Below are 19,267 nucleotides of genomic sequence, written 5' to 3' on the forward strand. Positions count from 1 at the left end.
GCCCCGCCCCGCGCGGGGTTCTCTCCGTCTTCTCAGCTCAGGAACACTGCCCCCGGCGGTGTCCTGACCTTCCGCACCCAATGCCAGCCTCTGTCCCGTGGACGTGTAGGTGAGACTCCTTGTTCCGTGTGTTTGTGTATTTGATTTTGATGCTATTGGGGGACCGGGGGAGGAAAGAAGATAAAAATCGTGAGTGTATTCTATTTTGAAAAATTCAATCCTCTGTGCTATGGCTCTCACCATTAATTAAAATTAAATCTCTAGTGCATCCGAGAAAAGAGGCTGCAGCTCGGGGGGCCTTGCTGCGCCCTCCCGCATTGGATGTCGAGCGATGATGCTCTGGTTCCAGCTGCTGTGTGTGGCTAGAAGGGGAAAAAAGGAGCAGCCTCAGCTAAGGGGGAGGAAATCTAGCTTCATCCTCCGGAAGGGATGGGAATGAGCAGGGGGAGGGGGAAATACAGTTGCAGTTATCCAGAGAACCGAGATAATAAATGATTTTTAAAAGAAAATTCGAGCTCACCTCCACCTCGTCTCCTTCCCCTCACCCAGGAATAAAGGGAAGAAGCAACTTTTATCAGATTGGAGATTTGCTCCATTTCAGTTGGACTGCACAAATTGATGAGTCCAAAAGAGGATCTTTCCTTAAAGGGTGTATGCTTCCTGCAGGAACACATCTGTAGGTGGGTGTTTGATATCCTCCCTTCTAGTTCTTTCCTTATGCAGGGGAGTGAGCCTCTTGAAGACGGGGGAAATTTCTCATGTGTATTTTGGCGCCCATTTGCAGTGATTTATTGTTCAAATTCATCTTGCTTCATACTGGCAATCCACCAGAGAGGAATTATACCTGGACCGACCAGGTGAGCTTTTGCCTGAGAACTTGGCAGATCTAGGGAATGTGTCAAGTGTGATGGTCTTAACCATCCGGGCAGGATACCATTTCTAAATCTACTGTTAGAGTATTGCATTTCCCCTGCAAGGTATTAAAATAATGTAAAAGCAAACAAACGGAGTCCCTGTTGTAGCTCAGCTGAAATGAACCCAACTAGGATCTATGAGGATGCGGGTTTGATCCTTGGCCTTGCTCAGTGGGTTAAGGATCTGTTATTGCAGTGAGCTATTATGTAGATTGCAGAAGCAGCTTGGCTCTCTCTTAGTGTAGCTGTGGGCTGATTCCACCCCCAGCCTGGGAACCTCCATATGCTGCAGATGCGGCCCTTAAAAAAAAAAAGCTAAAAAGCTAGCAGATGCCATCATTCTTTTGTTGGGTTCACCACCTATTCACTCTAGTATCATAGAGTGAATTGGAAATGAGTCTCCTTTAGAGTGGAATTAGATATCACTTCCTCTCAGTTCCTCCATCCCCCACCCTCCTCTGATCTGACCTCCTTTGAAAAACAATTAACCCTCCCTCTTTATTGCTGAATGATTCCAGTCTACACTCCTTTCAAGAAGGGAAGCTATGTCTTCTGCTTCCCGTTGGCTGGATAGTTTATTAAGGAATCATTCCTACTACTGATGTTAGTTATGTAGTTATGAGCAATTTTTTAAAAAAATTATACCATCAGGAGTTCCCATCATGGCTTAGTGGTTCACGAACCTGACTAGTGACCATGAGGTTGTGGGTTCAATCCCTGGCCTCACTCAATGGGTTAAGGATCCAGCATTGCTATGAGCTGGGGTGTAGGTCACAGCAGACGCTGCTCGGATCCTGTGTTGCTATGCCTGTGGTGTAGCCCAGCAGCTGTAGCTCCAATTCAATCCCTGGGAACCTCTTTATGTGATTAACCCCCCCCCCCAATTATACCATCAGAAAAGATGTAAATGTAAATAGAAAAGTTCAAAGTGTTGGTGCAAAAATAATGTAATTCCAGCTAATTTGATCCTAATGACAAAGTATTTTTTTTAATAACGGGAGGAGAAATACTGACTTAATACTGGGAGGTTTCTTATTCCAGAAAATTCTAGGCTTTCTTTCTTGGAAGGAAGGAACAATTTACATTTTTCCAATTGAAGATAAGTTAGGTGTGCTTTATGATCTGATCTGGACTTGTGACTTCATGGAGCTCTGCCAGGGTGGGGCAATATGGGCCTGGCTGTACTGTAATATATGAAGGCTGAGTGTCCTCAGAGTGATTCCAGTGAAAAGTTTCAAGGCAGTTTTGCCTCCTGAGGATGACAAGGAGCCATTCTTCAGTCTCAAGGAGGTTGCCCTATGAGCAGTCAGAAAGCTCTTTTTCACAAAGAGAGCCTATGATTAAGGAGATAGAGAGTCTCTGCAAGAGATCTGTTGCTAAAAATAAAAAGGCCTGGAGTTCCCGTCGTGGCGCAGTGGTTAATGAATCCGACTAGGAACCATGAGGTTGCGGGTTCGGTCCCTGCCCTTGCTCAGTGGGTTAACGATCCGGCATTGCCGTGAGCTGTGGTGTAGGTTGCAGACGCGGCTCGGATCCCCTGTTGCTGTGGCTCCGGCGTAGGCCGGCGGCTACAGCTCCGATTGGACCCCTAGCCTGGGAACCTCCATATGCCACACGGGAGTGGCCCTAGAAATAGCAAAAAGACAAAAAAAAATAAAAAATAATAAATAAATAAATAAATAAATAAATAAAAAGGCCTGTCCTCTCTGCCTCTGCCTGTGACCCTAGTCAGGCTTTGAATGTCTGCTAACCCCCAGAGGCCTGGAGGCGCAGCAATAGTTCTGCCTCTTGGAGGCTCCTTGTTTCCAGATTTTAACTCTGGCTCCTGGTTGAGCCCTCTCTTCTCAGGGTATCCGCTCCATGTCACAATGACTGCTCCTCCTGCCAGATCAAAAGCTACCTTGTATTCTGCATCACTGCCCCCTTTGCCTTAGGGAAAAGGGCCTTGTCATGGCTGTGATCCTTCCACACTCCCACTCTGTCATAGCCTTTTAGCACTCCCTCCCTTCATCTTCTGAGACCCCCTTGCTGCTCACCCATCTTTCCACCCCTCCCTCACCGCATCTGCCTTGTAATCATCCCTCTCCCTTCACAAAGCAGCTGCTGGTTCAGACTGACAGCAGCCCGTGGGATTCTCACCACTGAGACTCACAGGATTTTGGTGCCAAAGGCATAGCCGTGAGGCATCTTGCCCTGCCTTGTCTTGAAGGAAAAGCAGTCCTGAGCCACCTTATATAAGTGATTCTTCACCAGTTCACAATAGGCAGTAAATATTTATTGAGCACCTGTCATGTGTCAGCTACTGTTCTAGGCACGGGGAATACAGTACAGTGGACAAAACAGTTAGGTGTCCCTGCCTTGGTAGAGTTTATGTTCTAGGAGGTACATAGTTAGAGTTGGGGATGGAAGGACTTTGTGTGCCACGAGAGGTAGGGCAATAAGCAAACAAAAGAGCAGAGAGTAAAGGCTGGATCTTAGATAGCTCTTACAGCTCGTACCATAAAAATGTGCTTAAGCTCCATAGAGCCAACTACCTTCACCACCGGAACTATTTCCTCTGAAGACAGTCAGATGCTCCCCAGATGATGAACCTGCCTCAGTGTGCGAGCCTCTCAGGACCAGGAAACAAGAGGAATGTTGCTTACAGGACCATGAAGAAACAGGCTGCAGCGTGACTGTGCTGACAGCCAATCAGAGCAATTCTCCTGAGGCTTCAAGTTCTAGGTTGCTGTTCCATCGTCGTTACAATCACTTGACACCAGTATGAATCAGATTCCCTTCCATCTTTACGGTGGTGAGACTCTCCCTGAGAGGGGCTAATGGTGATTTTCAGCTGGAAAATTTTATTCCCTGGCTGGCTTAGTACATCTGGTGTTGGTAAACCAGGATGCTATTGGGAGAGTTTGGTCACCTTAGACAGGTGATCCAGTATCTGGAGAGGTCCTGCTTCCTGGTTCATAGATGGCTATCTTCTTCCTGTGTCCTCACATGGCAGAAAGAGCAAGAGAGCTCTCTGGACTCTCTCTCTCTGCTGCAGGTGCGGCCCTAAAATCAAAAATAAATAAATAAAATAAAATAGTAGAGGAGGGAGTTCCCATTGTGGTGCAGCAGGTTAAGAACCCAGCTAGTATCCGTGAGGATACGGGTTCGATCCCTGGGCTTGCTCAGTGAGTTAAGGAACTAGCATCACCATGACCTGTGGTGTAGGTTTCAGATGTGGCTCCAATTCAACCCCTGGCCTGGGAACTTCCATATGCCACAGGTTTGGCCCTAAGAAGAAAAAAAGAAAATGCTAAAGGAAGAGCTCTGCAATGGAAGACAGAGAACCCAGTTTGGAGGAAGTAGTGTGGGGCTATACTCTGGCATATGGAGCAATAGAAATTCAGATGAACAGATTAACAAGAGATTGCATAGGAATGACTAGAAGGACTTAGAGACCGATTAGTATCAGGGACATAGGAATCAATCCCCAATATAGGAAATGGTTTTATCAAGAACTACTCTAGAGGTTTAAGTATAAAATCTAGGGTAACTGTTGGCAGGCAGCATGGCACAGTGAATAAAACATGGGCTCTGAAATGAGCAAACTTGTGGGTCATTCATAGCCCCACCATTATGTAACCTTGAGCAACATATTCCTCTAAATGGAAATAATATCGTACCTCCTTCATTAGTTTGATATGTGAGGATTAAACAATGATTACTATAAGGTACTTAGAACAGCACTTGGCATATAGTAAACATCCAGCAAATTTTACTCTCATGTCCTCATTACAAAATTGTATTTATTTCATAAGATAGTTATGCCTAGAGCAATTTTGCAGTACCCAACCCACAGTATTTGTTCAAAAAATGTTTATTTAATGTGTAACTAAATGGTGGTAGTGCTTGTATGAGCAACACAGAAGCTAACAAATCATACAATCAGTGAATGTTGTCTTTAATGACAATAGGCACTTGTAAATGTGGATTTCCTTCTCCATCCTTTTGTCCTTTCCCTTCTTCCTTCTCATATCCTCTTGGTAACACTAAAAAGTTAAGTCTGCTGGAAATAAAGATAATGAGTTTGATCTGAACTTGCTTAGCCAAAAATGATGATATTTAATTGGGAAATACCCACTAGGCTGTTGAAATACCCCTGGACGATCTATTAACTCTTTTTTTTTTTTTTTTCTTTTTAGACATATAGAAGTTCCTGGGCTAGGGATCAAATTGGAGCTGCAACCACAGGCCTACGCTACAGCCACAGCAATGTGGGATCCGAGCCATATCTGCGACCTACACCACAGCTTATGGGCAATGCCGAATCCTTAACCCATTGAGCGAGGCCAGGGATCAAACCTGCATCCTCATGGATTCTAGTCGGGTTCTTAACCTGCTGAGCCACAACGGGAACTCCAGATCTGTTAACTCTTGACATCTGGGTTTGGGTGTTCTTAGCATAGAGGCATCCTATAGCTGTAAGCAGGAAGGCTGGTTATTTCAACAGGAGGAAGAGAATGCACTGTTGAGAGTGGAGGACGGTAGATTGAGAATTCTCAAAAGCACTGGAAATTGTGGGTCAGAGGAAGGAGTAAAAGAGGCAGAAGGGGGATTTGAGAAGTAGCAAGAAAATGAGGTTAGAAAGTTAAAAAAGGTGAGTGGAGGTCCAAGAAAGACTTGGAAATAAGAAGAATCAAAGGCTCTGATACAGACAAGGAAAGTAAGAATCGTGAAATGGGAGTTCCTGTTGTGGCTCAGGGGTCGTGAACCCCACTCAGTGGGTTTGATCCCTGGCCCTGCTCAGCGGGTTAAAGGATCTGGTGTTGTCATGAGCTATGGCATAGGTCGCAGACGCAGCTTGGATGTGGCATTGCTGTGGCTGTGGCCTACGCCAGCGGCTATAGCTCTGATTTGACCCCCAGCCTGGGAGCTACGATAAGCCTTGGCTTCAGTCCTAAAAAGACCAAAAAAAAAAAAAATTGTGAAATGCTCTCTGTGGTCACATTGATGACTTTCGAGGTTGTATTCATTGACCTGAAATCAATAGACTGGTAGATACTTCTCTAGCAAAGTCGGTTTATTCAGGATCAACAGATAATTGCAATTCAGGGTCTGCAACCATGGGTAGCCACATACAAGTCTACAAATTGCAAGGGAAGGAGAACATTTTTCTAGAGGGAAAAGGAAGTTGGGAGGGCTGTAGGAAACAAAGAGGCCACGGCTTTTCATTGGCTGAGTCCTTGCTGGAAGAGAAGAGGAGTTTTCCTTCTTCCTGTTGGCTCTGCGATCATCACAGGACGTGGGAGCTTCCCCTTCTGGTCTCCCAACTCTGTTTAATTGAGGTTTCATTTTATTCATTTTTTACGTATTCCACACAGAAAAGAGTCGCTCTGTCACCAAAGGAAAGAGGAATGGGTTTGGGGCAGCAAAAAAACAAACAAAAAACATCACCGTCTGCTGCAGCCACTAGCACTTGACTTCTAAATCTTGGTTGGAAAATTCTGGGCTTTGAAGTTATGCAAGATGGGCTTAAATCCAGATCTTTCACCTCCTATTCTTCTACTTCTTCTTCTCCCCCTCCCCTCCTTCTTCTTCTTACTATCTTAATAATTTTTTAAGTTACAGTACAGTTGATTTACAATGTTGTGCCAATTTCTGCTGTACAGCAAAGTGACACAGTCATACACATATATATATATTCCTTTTATTATATCATCTCCCATCATGGTCTAGCACAAGAGACTGGCTATATAGTAAGACCTCATTGCTTACCCATGCTAAATGTAATAGTTTGCCTTAACAACCCCAAACTCCAAGTCCATCCCACTACCACCCCCCTTTGCAACCACAAGTCTTTTCTCCATATCTGTGAATCTGATTCAATTTTGTAGATAGGTTCATTTGCGCCATATTTTAGATTTCACATATAAGTGATATTATATAGTATTTGTCTTTCTCTTTCTGACTTACTTCACTTAGTGCGAGAATCTCTAGTTGCATCCACATTGCTACGAATGGCATTATTTCATTCTTTTGTATGGCTGAGTAGTGTTCCATTGTGTATATGTACCACACAGTCTTAATCCACTCATCTGTCTATGGACATTGAGGTTGTTTCCATGTCTTGGCTATAAGAATGCATGTATTTTCTCAAATTATACTTTGTATGGATATATGCCCAGCAGTGGGATTTCTGGATGATATGGTAGTTCTGTATTTAGTGCTCTGAGGAACCCTCATATTGTTCTCCATAGTGGCTATATCGTATTACATCCCTACCAACAATGTAGGAGGGTTCCCCTTTCTCCACAGCCTCTCTAGCATTTGCTATTTGTAGACTTATTAATGATAGCCACTCTGACTGGCATGAGATTGTACCTCATTATAGTTTTGATTTGCATTTCTCTAAAAATTTGAGCATTTTTTCATGTGCCTACTGGCCATCCCTATGTCTTCTTTGGAGAAATGTCTTTTTAGGTCTTCTGCCCATTTTTTCACTTCGGTTGTGTGCCAGTTCTCTAACTTCTTTATTTAACATGGATGAGCTTAGTAATGTCAAAGGAGGACACTAGAGCCAATTTTATCACAGAAAGCATATGTACCCTGAATTGTCCCCCTCTTTTCCTTTTGACTTCAGACAAATCACTTTATTTCTCTGAAACTAATTTTCACATCTTTAAGGTGGTTTTATGTCTATCTTTTTTACAAAATTTAATTTAATTTTTAATTTTTCTTGTGCTGCAATGAATATTGGAGTACATGTATCTATTGAGTCATGGTTTTCTCTGGATAGATGCCCAGGAGTGGGTTTGCTGGATCAAATGGCAATTCTGTTTTTAGTTTTCTGAGGCATCTTCATACTGTTTTCCATAGTGGTTGCACCAATTTATGTTCCCACCAACAATGTTAAGAGAGTTCCTTTTTCTCCGCACCCTCTCCAGCATTTATTTTTTATAGACTTTTTGATGATGGCCATTCTGGCTGGTATAAAGTGGTATCTCATAGTGGTTTTGATTTGCATTTCTCTAAAATTAGTGATGTTGAACATCTTTTCATGTGTTTTTTTGGCCATTTGCATGTCTTCTTTGGAGAATTGTCTGTTTAGATCTTCTGCCCATTTTTTGATGGGATTTTTTTTTTTTTTATTGAGTTACTCTAAGTGTTTATATATTTTGGAGATTAATCCCTTGTCAGTTGCTTCATTTGCAAATATTTTCTCACAATCCGTGGGTTGTCTTTTAGTTTTGTTTAGGGTTTCCTTTGCTGAGCAAAAACTTTTAAGTTTAATTATGTCCCATTTGTTTATTTTTGTTTTTATTGTTATTCCTCTAGGGGGTGGATCTGAAAAGTTATTGCTGTGGTTTATGTCTGAGAGTGTTTGTTTGGCCTATGTTTTCTTCTAAGAGTTTTATAGTATCTGGTTTTATATTTAGGTCTTTAATCCATTTTGAGTTTATTTTTCTGTATGGTGTTAGATAGTATTTTAATTTCATTCTTTTACATGTAGCTGTCCAGTTTTCCCAGCACCACTTATTGAAGGGACTGTCTTTTCTTATTGTACATTCTCACCTCCTTTGTCACAGATTTGTTTTGTTTCATTTTGTTTTGTTTAGGGCTGTACCCATGGCATATGGAGGTTCTCAGGCTAGGAGTCAAATCAGACCTGTAGCCGCCAGCCTAGACCACAGCCACAGCAACCCAGGACCCAACTAGGTCTGCAGCCTACACCACACACAGCTCATGGTGCTGCCAGATCCTTAACCTGCTGAATGAGGCCAGGGATCAAACCTGTGTTCTGATGGATACTAGTCAGATTCATTTCCACTGAGCCATGATGGGAACCACTTGTCATAAATTAGTTGATGTAGGTGCATGGGTTTAATTCTGGGATTTCCATCCTGTTCTATATTTTTGTATTTGTGCCAGTACCATACTGTTTTGATGACTATAGCTTTATGGTACAGTCTGAAGTCAGGGAGCCTGATTCCTCCAGCTCCATTTTTCTTTTTCAGGATGGCTTTGGCTATTCTGGGTCTGTTGTGCTTCCAAACACACTTTAAAATAATTTGTTCTAGTTCTGTGAAAAATGTCCTTGGTAATTGATTGCCTTGGGTAGTATAGTCATTTTGACAATATTGAGTCTTCCAATCTAAGAGCATGGTATGTCTTTCCATCTGTTTGTGTCATCTTTGATTTCTTTCACCAGCATCTTATAGTTTTCAGATTATAGACCTCTTGTCTCTTTAGGTAGGTAGGCTTATTCCTAGGTTTTTTGTTTTTTTGTTTTTTTTAATGTGATGGTAAATGGGATTGTTTCCCTAATTTTTCTTTCTGATCTTTTGTTGTTAGTATATAGATATGCAGTTGATTTCTGTGTATTAATTTTGTATCCCTCAACTTTACCAAGTTCATTGATGAACTCTAACAGTTTTCTGATAGCATCTCTAGAATTTTCTAGGTATAGTATCATGTCATCTGTAAACAGTGATAGTTTTATTTCTTCTTTCCACTTTGTATTCCTTTTATTTCTTTTTCTTCTCTAAATTCCGTGGCTAGGACTTCCAAAGCTATGTTGAATAGTACTGGGTTGCTTATATCATGTAATTTCCCCTCCTACTGTCTTGATGCAGACTTCTCTTTGTCTTCTGGAGTAGGATATCTTTTTTGATAGTTTGCAGTCTATTTGGTTGAGGGTTGTTCAGCAGTTGGTTGTAATTTTATTGCTTTTATGAGAGAAGGTGAGCTCCAGTCCTCCTACTCCACCATCTTAATCCCGTCTCTGTCTCACTCTTAGAACATCATGTGCTCTTTGACAATTTGCCAAATGAAATCCATAATCCATCAAGTTTCATGTGTAAGAATGTGAAGAAATCAGTACTTATTCTTTTAAGACTCCCAAGGCAAAGTCAGGCTGTGGAGACTCAGCAAAATCTGCCAAATGCTTGTGGGCAATTGACAACCTCATTTTGTTTAGTCACTGGGCTATGTGCCTAAGATGCAAAGGTTATTAAGATCCAGCAGAAACAAATCTGACTAGTATCCATGAGGTTGCAGGTTCTATCCCTGGTCTTTCTCAGTGGGTTAAGGATCTGGTGTTGCCATGAGCTGTGGTGTAGATCACAGATGCAGCTTGGATCCCGCATTGCTGTGGCTGTGGTGTAGGCCAGTGACTATAGCTCTGATTAGACCGCTAGCCTGGAAACCTCCATGTGCCATGGGTATGGCCCTGAAAAGACAAAAACAAACAAACAAAAAAGCTAACTAGTCCTTATGTAAGAGGCACATGTTGAAATAGTTATAGATAAAATGAAATTATGCCTGAGACTTGCTTAGATAATACAAGGAGGTGAAACAAAGTTGACTGTGAGCATTTTGATTATGTTGAAATTGAGTGAAAGTTTCATTCGAATTATTCCTTTTGCTTTTGTATATAGGTTTGCCACTTTCCATAATAAGTTCTCCTTTACATATGTCTTGACACTTTGCATAATAAAAAGCTTTTTTTTTTTTTTAAGAAGCATACGAATAGACACCTGCTCAAATATGACTAATTGGATACTTGCTCATTGGCACTTTAGCAAGAGTGCTCAAAGCATTTCCTTTCCTTTTAATGGCTCCATGCACCAAAAACACAGGTCAATCAGTTTCTTCTTTAAAAGCTGTTACTTAGATTCTCCCACCTCTCTTTACCTGGAGAACAAAAGAGGAGATAAAATGTTAAGAGTGAAAAGTGTACATCTTTTCCACTGGTCTCCCAGATGGTGTTAGCACAGATCCCAATAATTCTGGTATCTTGAGCCAAAAAGAAGCCAGGAAACAGTTGTCCTTTATAGAGGAACAGGGAAATCATGTTTGGTGAAGCTGTGCCATCGCTGGATGGCTTGCTCAAAGTTGCATTCACCAATTGAGTATATAGTCATAATGTATGACCTCTAGCCAGAGCCTGGAGTGCTGGTCCCAGCCATAGGCATCTCCATCTATAGCAAGAGGAAGAATGATCCCAAATTTCCATCTGTCTGTAAAGCATCCTAACCCAACTTCCTTATACTTGACATCTGCCAGCTAGACTGATGGGTTTTGCATGATATATGTTTGTGTAAGTGACAAAAATATGGCAACACAAAGTTTTATGCACAACAATTCATTCTTGTGAAAACATTTTACAGCGCTCCTGAAATAAAGTGTTATGGGAAATAAAAGGAGGGGAAGGCTTCTGTCAGGTTGAGGACCATTTTCCAAACCCCTCTATATCTCACTCTGTTCACTCCCTGTTGATGACTTTGCTTTCCTATCTTTCAAGTGGAACTCATCATTGGGACATCTTTGCATAGCCTTGTCCTGGAAGAGGCTCAGCGATGTGTGGATCGTGAGTTTGTTCAAGCAAACTGGACTCTTCAAGAGGAATAGCTAGGTTTGAGGACTAGGATGGAAGAGCCAGCACCAATGGAAGGCCAGTGTGAGCTCCCAAGTCCCCACCAGGGATCTCTGAGGAAGGCCGTGGCAGCTGCCCTGGCCCTGGATGGGGAATCCACAATTGGCCGCAGGAAAAAGAAGAAGAAAGAGTCCCGCCCAGAGTCTATCATCGTCTACCGGTCAGAGAATGAGAAATCAGATGAGGAGCCCGGGGAATTAGAAGGTGGAGACCAGCCTAAAGCGGAGGAGGGAGATGATTTCCTAGACTATCCCACGGATGATGGTAAGTCTCTCTGGGGCCAAGTGCTTAGATCCGTGGGGAGGAATCCGAATGAGGATCCTTCAAAAGACAGACCTTTGCTCACTGACCCACTTCTTGCTGATACATTTCTTCTCGCAGTGTTGCAGTCTTCATTCAACAAATTGACAATATTTCTTGAGCATTTATTATGTTCTCTTCTAGGTGATATGGCGGAGACCTCCGCCCTGTTAGAAGTCCTAGTGTAATGGAAGAGACTTATTTATACACAAAAATTAATAATACAAGCTGACTATGCAAATTATTTAATACATATAAGAGAAACGAAAATAGTTGACTTTCATAATAATCAGGAAAGTGTGAATTACAAAAAATGGGTCATAGTATTCCTTCTCATGTAGCTAGCCAAACATTGGATAAAACATCATAATATCAGTGTGAGAAAATGGAAAATACTTTCATATACCTCATGTGGAAGTAGAGTCTGCTTTAACTACTTTATAGGGAGATTTATCAGTTTTTATTATATTCAGAATTCAAAACCTTATATCCTAGAAATTCTCAGTATCTACCTCATGAAATCTATGCCCATGTGTATAAGGAGGCATGTGTAGAAATGTTTGTTGCTGCTAAGGAAACTGGAGTGTCTGTGTTGAGCATCACTAAGCAGCAATAGACGGATGAAATACATCTATTTGTGTGGATGGATTGTCTCTAAGACAACCGTTTATGGTGAACAAGATGAGAAAGGCCCCTGCTCTCGTGCAATTTACCTTCCCATCAGGGGAAGACAAACAGTGAACAAGTCAGCAAATAAGAGACAATTTCAGGTGGTAGTATACCTTCCAAGGACAGTAGACCACGGTGATGGTAAGAGGAGCAGAGGGAGAGATTGCATGGTTGGGGATGCCTCTCGCAGGAAATGACGTTTGGCAAATAAGAAGGAGCCAGTGGTGAAAAGATCTGGAGCAGAGCCTTTAGAGGACAGCGTGAGGTAGCAAGGGCAAGGACCCTGGGGAGGGTGCAGCACAGGCACATCTCTAGAATGGAGATATTTCTGTGCAGGGAGCATAGAGAGCTAGGGAGAGGATGGTGAGAGGGTGTCAGAAAGTCAGGCGGGGGCTGGGTCATGTTGGGCCCTGCAGGTCATAGTAAAGGGTTTGGGATTTGTCATAAGTGCAGGGGAAGTCAATGGGGGACTTTTAAGCAAAGGAGAAACATCATCTCACTTATATTTTCAAAAAGTCACCCTGGCTTCTCTAGAAAGAGCGGCTGATAGGGGGTAAGACCAGAAGCTGATGAGACTCTTGTCACTGCAGCTACAATGGCACTACATAGAAGCTTGGACCAGCATGACTGCAGAAGGGAGAGCTCTGAAGGGGAGGCTGGATTCAGAATGCAGTCTGGAGCTGGCCAGTGGGTCAGAGGCAGGGAGTAAGGGAGAGGGGTGTTCACAATGACTCCTGGGGTTTTGATAGGAATGGCAGAGAAGATGGGGGGTGATGTCCCTTACTGAGATGAGGGAGCCTGTCAAACCATTTGTTAGGGGGGAATAGTACTATCCTGCTATCTGGGCAGGCGGGGTCCCTGCCAGTATCCTGGGCCCGGCTCTTGAGACATCATTCCGTCCCTTTTTCAGCCAGAGTGCCAGGAGTCCACAGGGCCTGGGGACATGCTAACCAAAAGCCTCCCCCCTGTCCTCCACTTGTAAACCACACTTCGCACCCAGGCCCATGAACTTTGTTGTGTCAGTAGCTGTAACCTCTCCCTTGGGAAGGCCAAAGGGTGGCTGGTGTGTTTTAGGGAATGCACCTGTGTGTGGTGTATGTGTGGTGCCGGTGTGTGTACAGAACTTGGGCATGAAGGGTGAGGTGTCCACGGGCGTGTGAGGACGTCCCACTCAGGGAAGCATGGAGTCAGGAATGAGGAGAGAAGAGGGGTGGGCTGCTACTACGGGACCACCTTCACACATGGTAGCTGATACTCATAAACAGTGACGAGACCTGCTTGTCAACACAGGTCCCAAAGTCAGCAGTGCTGCAGATTTAAGAAAGAAGAGACAAAGAAATAGAGTGGGAATCAGGGGGCTACCGCCTTCCAGAGGCAATAGCAACCCTCTGAGCCAAGTCATGATTTTTATTTGCTATTTTCTACTTCCTTGTACATACAGAATCACATGTGTCATTTACAATGTTACTGATCAAGGCTACAGACATGCAAGGCACAGACCCTTTGTATTCATAGATGCTATAAATGATTAACCCTCCAGAGAAAAATTATATTGTTTATGCTGAAGGCTGTTACACCCTTTCCTCCAACTCCCTTAGGGTTCTGGTCCTGAGAACAAGAATGTCAATGGCTTTCCCTGGACGACATCTGGAGTCTTTGGCAACTTGCTTTCAGGCAGCCACTCGTAAGATGTACATTTCCCATCTCACTCCCTTTCCCCCAGGGGCTTGGCAAAGTCTTATATATTTTGCAAGCCTAGATTAGCATCATTCTTCAAGTGCCATCTAGTTTCTTTGATTCACTATGGCCTGTATACATGCATATCTGGCAAGCCTCCAACAAAACAGTATTTCACAGCACTTGTAAACCAGAAATAACATCACCATGAAGGTCGCTATCACTGTGGGACAGTTCCTCACTCCCCTCCATACTACAGAGACGTGACAAGATCGAGGCCCAGAAAAGTGGAGAGAGAATATAAGGAATAAGTTTAACTGTGGCCCAATCTTAACAGGCCTGATGTGAGTTCACTGTGGGAGCAGTAATCCCGGTGATCCTGCTCCCAAGGGAGACCCATTAGGTTGGTCCTGGAACCACTGACTCCATCATCACGTCAGGGGCTGTAATAATGGACGCTCTGTTGTCAGCTCCAGTCTTATGGGAACGATGCTGCAATGAAACATCTGCTCTTCTGATCTTGACCTTCACCTCTTTATGCCCTGCAGGTATGTGGAACATGCCCCTGGACAGCCGCTATGTCACCTTAACTGGGACCATCACCCGAGGGAAGAAAAAGGGGCAGATGGTAGACATCCATGTCACGTTGTCAGAGAAGGAGCTGCAGGAACTCACCAAGCCTAAGGCGTCGTCAAGGGAAACAGCACCTGGAGGCAGAAAGGCTTGCCAGCTGGGAGCAGACCGTGGGCCCCACGTGGTCCTCTGGACCCTGGTCTGCCTGCCTGTGGTTTTCATCCTCTCTTTCGTGGTCTCTTTCTACTATGGCACCATCACCTGGTACAACATCTTCCTTGTGTACAACGAGGAGAGGACCTTCTGGCACAAGATCTCATGTTGCCCCTGCCTCATCCTCTTCTATCCAGTGCTCATCATGGCCATGGCCTCTTCCCTGGGCCTCTATGCTGCCGTGGTCCAGCTGTCATGGTCCTGGGGAGCATGGTGGCAAGCTGCCCGGGATATGGAGAAGGGCTTCTGTGGCTGGCTGTGCAGCAAGCTGGGTCTGGAGGACTGTTCTCCCTATAGCATTGTGGAGTTGCTTGAATCTGACAACATCTCAGGCAATCTGTCCAACAAGGACACCACCCTGGAGGTAGAAACGTCCACTGTCTAAACTCCCGACAATCTATTTCTTTCCCTGGTCTCAGTAGCTTGGATATTATCTTCTGATTCCAGACTACTCCTTCTTTAAACTATTCCTTCTGCCCTACCTGGAGAAAGTTGGGGAGTTGATCCTCTTTTTGACTCGAAGGAATTCAACTGCTAGGAAGCCAAGGAGAGGCCAGGAGTCCCAGTGCTTCACTGCAGGTTTCACACACACACACACACACACACACACACACACACACACACACACAGTTCTTCTGGAAATTCTAGCCCACACTGATTTGTTCCACCATCTTGGTGGTTCCAGGAGGACAGGGAACAGAAAAGCAGCCCATGCCAAATAGTCCATCCAATGGATAAACTCTTCTTCATTCCTTACCCTAATATGACCATTTATCTGGGACAAGGAGCTCAGTTGTCTGTCAGTTCAGGGGCTTGAAGGTGTTCCTGGTGCCTGGAACCCGAGGGAGTATGTGACTAAATGTGACAGGGAAACTAAGCAAACTGGGGGGAGACCAAGTCCACCAAAAAGATAATAGATGGGTGTGGAGTGAAACATTTAAGGAGCCAGGCTACTACAGTGTAGCAAAATGTAAAGATTTATGTGTATCACTTAGACTTTGATTTATTTGTTAAATATAATTAAAATCCGAATACCCATAGTTTAAACAAGACGGAAGTCTGTTTCTTGCCCATGTAGAAGAAGTCTGGGGGCAGACTATTAGGGAACCTGCAGAAGTCATTGGTGCTCCCAGGCGTTTTTATTCCCTGACCATTAGTAGGATGTGACCCTCATCATCTTGATCCTCAGCACCCCAGTGCTGACGACATCTGGTCATCACATCCAAGTTTCTGGAAGAGAGAGGAAAGGGCAAACAAGAGCACAGCCTTCTAAGCTAAGAAGGCTTCTCAGTAGTCCCACTCGACACTTCTCATATCTCATTGGCTAGGCCCTGGTCACATGACCTCCCAAGCAAAAGAGGCTAGGAAATGTACATTTGGCTGGGCAGCTATATTTTGGGCTAAATAGTTGGGTTCTGCTAGTTTAAGAGACAAAAAAGAATGGCTATGTTGGTAGGCAAATACGAGTCTCTGACTCATAGTAACTATTTAAATACATTCTTATCCCAAACTGCAAATATAGTTTTATTTATTTATTTATTTATTTATTTACACCTAAATCTTTCATAGAGAATTTATACATAGATACTAGCTACATATACTATGCATAAACCATACATAGATATTAGCAAGTCATGTATGTTGTAGTTAAATATCTGTAATGCCAGGTGGTTTCAGGTTTTTTAGAAAGGAAGAGTGAATGGTTCAGTCTAATCCTATAACAGTAAGATTTTGTTTCCTGGAAGTGAAGTTGGGACTAGGTTGTGATATTTAATATCTCACATAACAGATGAAAGGCTGTGAAGGGACCAATTGCCTCTGTCAGATCCCCACCCCCCACCCCCGCACCCTGCAAGCAGGATCAGTAGCCCTAAGCACAAAGAAGACAGAGTTAGCTTTATGTGGCTTGTCAAAACTTCACTCACTCAGAACTTTCTGGAGTTTAGCAGCAAACACAGTCTTTAATTCCTGAGGGTATCTTTCTCACTGCAAAAAAGTCAAATCCTAAGCGGTCAAGCAGATTTTGGAGGTTGGGTCCTTATAAGAATAGCTGGTGTCCATGTTCATGTCTCAGGAAGAAGCTGTTGAAAGAACTGCTGTGAATCAAACTGGATGGGTCAGGCATGCTGTCCCACAGAAGGCCAGGGACATTTGCCTAATGTATGGTGCTGAACTCTACCTTCAGAGAAAACTCCACCTTTCTAAAAATAACTGCTTTTAGTTTGGAAAAAAACAAACTCTGTCCAATGTTTTGAAGATAACCTTGGTGCTCTCGGGTGCTTTTGCAGAGATACAAACAATTGAAATGAAGACAAAATAAATATAAAGTCTGATTAACATTTGCTCACTTTGAGTTTTTCCAAAATTGTTTTGAACACTACAGTTTTCAGGAAAAGGGTGAGCTTGGTGACTTGTTCCATATATGTATCATGATCTTAATATGGTCCTTATGTTTTGACTTCCCATGTACCATCAATTTATGATGATTCCATTTAGGTGGACTGTTTCCTCAAATCACAGGTTTACCTAAGCCTATATTAGGAAGTTGCAATGAAAAGCTGGGAAACCAATGGCCAAGACCAAAAAATAGTCATGATTAGCACAAGGGTAAGGTGTCACTGGAATAATGGAGGAGGGTGGGACAAGGGTGAGGGGTAAGGGCTAGCCAGGTCCAGTTGATGGGGCTTTCCCCTAGTTGGGCTTGCCACCTAGTGGAAGAAGTAGGCTTGTAAACTAATTTCAAAAGGGCTCTGATAGACGTAGGTAAAAGCCTAGATTAGAGGAAGGAAAACTTAACCAAACAGATCTAAAGCAATCTCATCTTTGCTGTCAGCAAACACCTAAAGGATTTTAGAGAAGAAATGAGAGAGTGAAATACCATACTTGAACATTCTCTCTTAGCTCACAGTTACCTAATCTTCATAGAATATCAGGAAAGAGGATTGTGCTTTCCAATTACGCTTTGCAGCCATAATATGCTAAGCTGGGTAAATCATGTCTGATCCAGTATGGTGACAGTGGAGTTTCCAGGCTATTTTGTCCATTGATATTAGGTACCACCCTTCATCTCAGTTCAAGTCCAAGGGGGAATAAAACTCCTGTTCTCCATGATTTTCAATAAAAACAAGGTTCTGAATCTTTAAAAGAGCTAATTTTAGGTGACTTTAAAGTTTTATTGTATCATTCATGGCCATCCAGGGCTTAAGTTTTATAATGTTGCAAAAGATTAATGGCCAACACAGTTTTCTCTTCTTCAGTTAATTCAATTATTAACACAAGCCTTTTGAAAAACTTTCTAGGCCTAAGATGGAGACACTCCTGCCAAGAGCCATGTCAGCAGTCCAAAATTTAGATCACTTTTGTGACCCTATAAATGCTCTACTTGACCAGGAATGCAGTGCAATTGTCTCTGGCATCAGTGGGGGCTTGATCCTAGGACATCTGTAGATATCAAAGCCCATGGATATATATAGATTTTTTCTGTGCAAAGTTTAGCTTGGACCTGACTCCCTCAAATGGGCAAGGACAGCCAGCTTCCTTTGAAAGGGGACTGTGAGACTATCAGGCACCATAATTGATAGCTACCACTTCTAGAATATCTCCCTAGATTCCTCTTTTTTTTTTTTTGTCTTTTTGCTATTTCTTGGGCCGCTCCCACGGCATATGGAGGTTCCCAGGCTAGGGGTCCAATCGGAGCTGTGGCCACTGGCCTACACCAGAGCCACAGCAACGCGGGATCCGAGCCGCGTCTGCAACCTACACCACAGCTCACGGCAACGCCGGATCGTTAACCCACTGAGCAAGGCCAGGGATAGAACCCGCAACCTCATGGTTCCTAGTCGGATTCGTTAACCACTGCGCCACGACGGGAACTCCCTAGATTCCTCTTCTGAAAGTAAACCTCACTTCCTTACAAACTAGAAACTCTCCAAAGTGTAAGAGCAAGAAATGGCTATAGGTTTGGAGCTGAATAGAGACAGAGAGTCCCAAGCATTGAGGCTTCAAGTAGGTTTATTGATCAGCTAGTTGCCAGGAGCACTGAGAGAAGGCTCAGGCGTTTTTTTGGGGCGGGGAGGTGGTAGGTTTTATAGGCGCTCTTGGCTGAAGAAAACTGTGTCAAGATTAGCAGCAGGCTACATGGGAGGTGTAGGAGGAGAAGATGAGAAAGTTCCAAGATAGGGTGTGCATTGAGGATTAACAAAATCAAAATGTAGTCAGGGCAATCCTTGTTCAGGAACTGCCAATTCTTGGTAAAATAAGCGGGTCTGAAGTTTGGTTTAATCTGGCTCCAAGACAAAGTATTGGGATATCTTTAATAGCTGCTGTTTCATGCCTCCAGGCCGTTATGCGTGCAATCTCCTCTTCAAAGAAGAATGCTCTTTCCACTTTCGATTGCCCGAAAAACTACTTTTCCTTCAGGAGTTGGTTCTAAAGTCATCGCATCTGTTAAACCTTTCATTATTCCTCTTTTTAAAAGAAACATGATTTTAGAGATGTTCAGTGATTT

The 19,267-nt window shown here is 43.4% G+C and overlaps 1 protein-coding gene across 2 annotated transcripts; it reads left to right on the forward strand.

Annotated features, from left to right (window-relative positions):
- Nucleotides 1-2: 2 nt before the first annotated feature.
- Nucleotides 3-17,097, forward strand: TMEM169 (transmembrane protein 169). Of its 2 annotated transcripts, XM_047773445.1 has the most exons (4): nt 3-109; nt 550-680; nt 11,197-11,592; nt 14,523-17,097. In XM_047773445.1, exons 3-4 carry the CDS (start codon nt 11,322-11,324, stop codon nt 15,143-15,145), a joined length of 894 nt encoding a protein of 297 aa, XP_047629401.1. In that variant the 5' UTR covers nt 3-109; nt 550-680; nt 11,197-11,321; the 3' UTR covers nt 15,146-17,097. The 2 variants fall into 2 exon arrangements, with proteins under 2 accessions (XP_047629401.1, XP_047629402.1); XM_047773446.1 differs by lacking the exon at nt 550-680.
- The last annotated feature ends 2,170 nt before the right edge of the window (nt 17,098-19,267 follow it).

Source organism: Phacochoerus africanus, chromosome 3, assembly GCF_016906955.1.
Source record: "Phacochoerus africanus isolate WHEZ1 chromosome 3, ROS_Pafr_v1, whole genome shotgun sequence".
In the NCBI taxonomy this organism is placed as follows: Eukaryota; Metazoa; Chordata; class Mammalia; order Artiodactyla; family Suidae; genus Phacochoerus; species Phacochoerus africanus.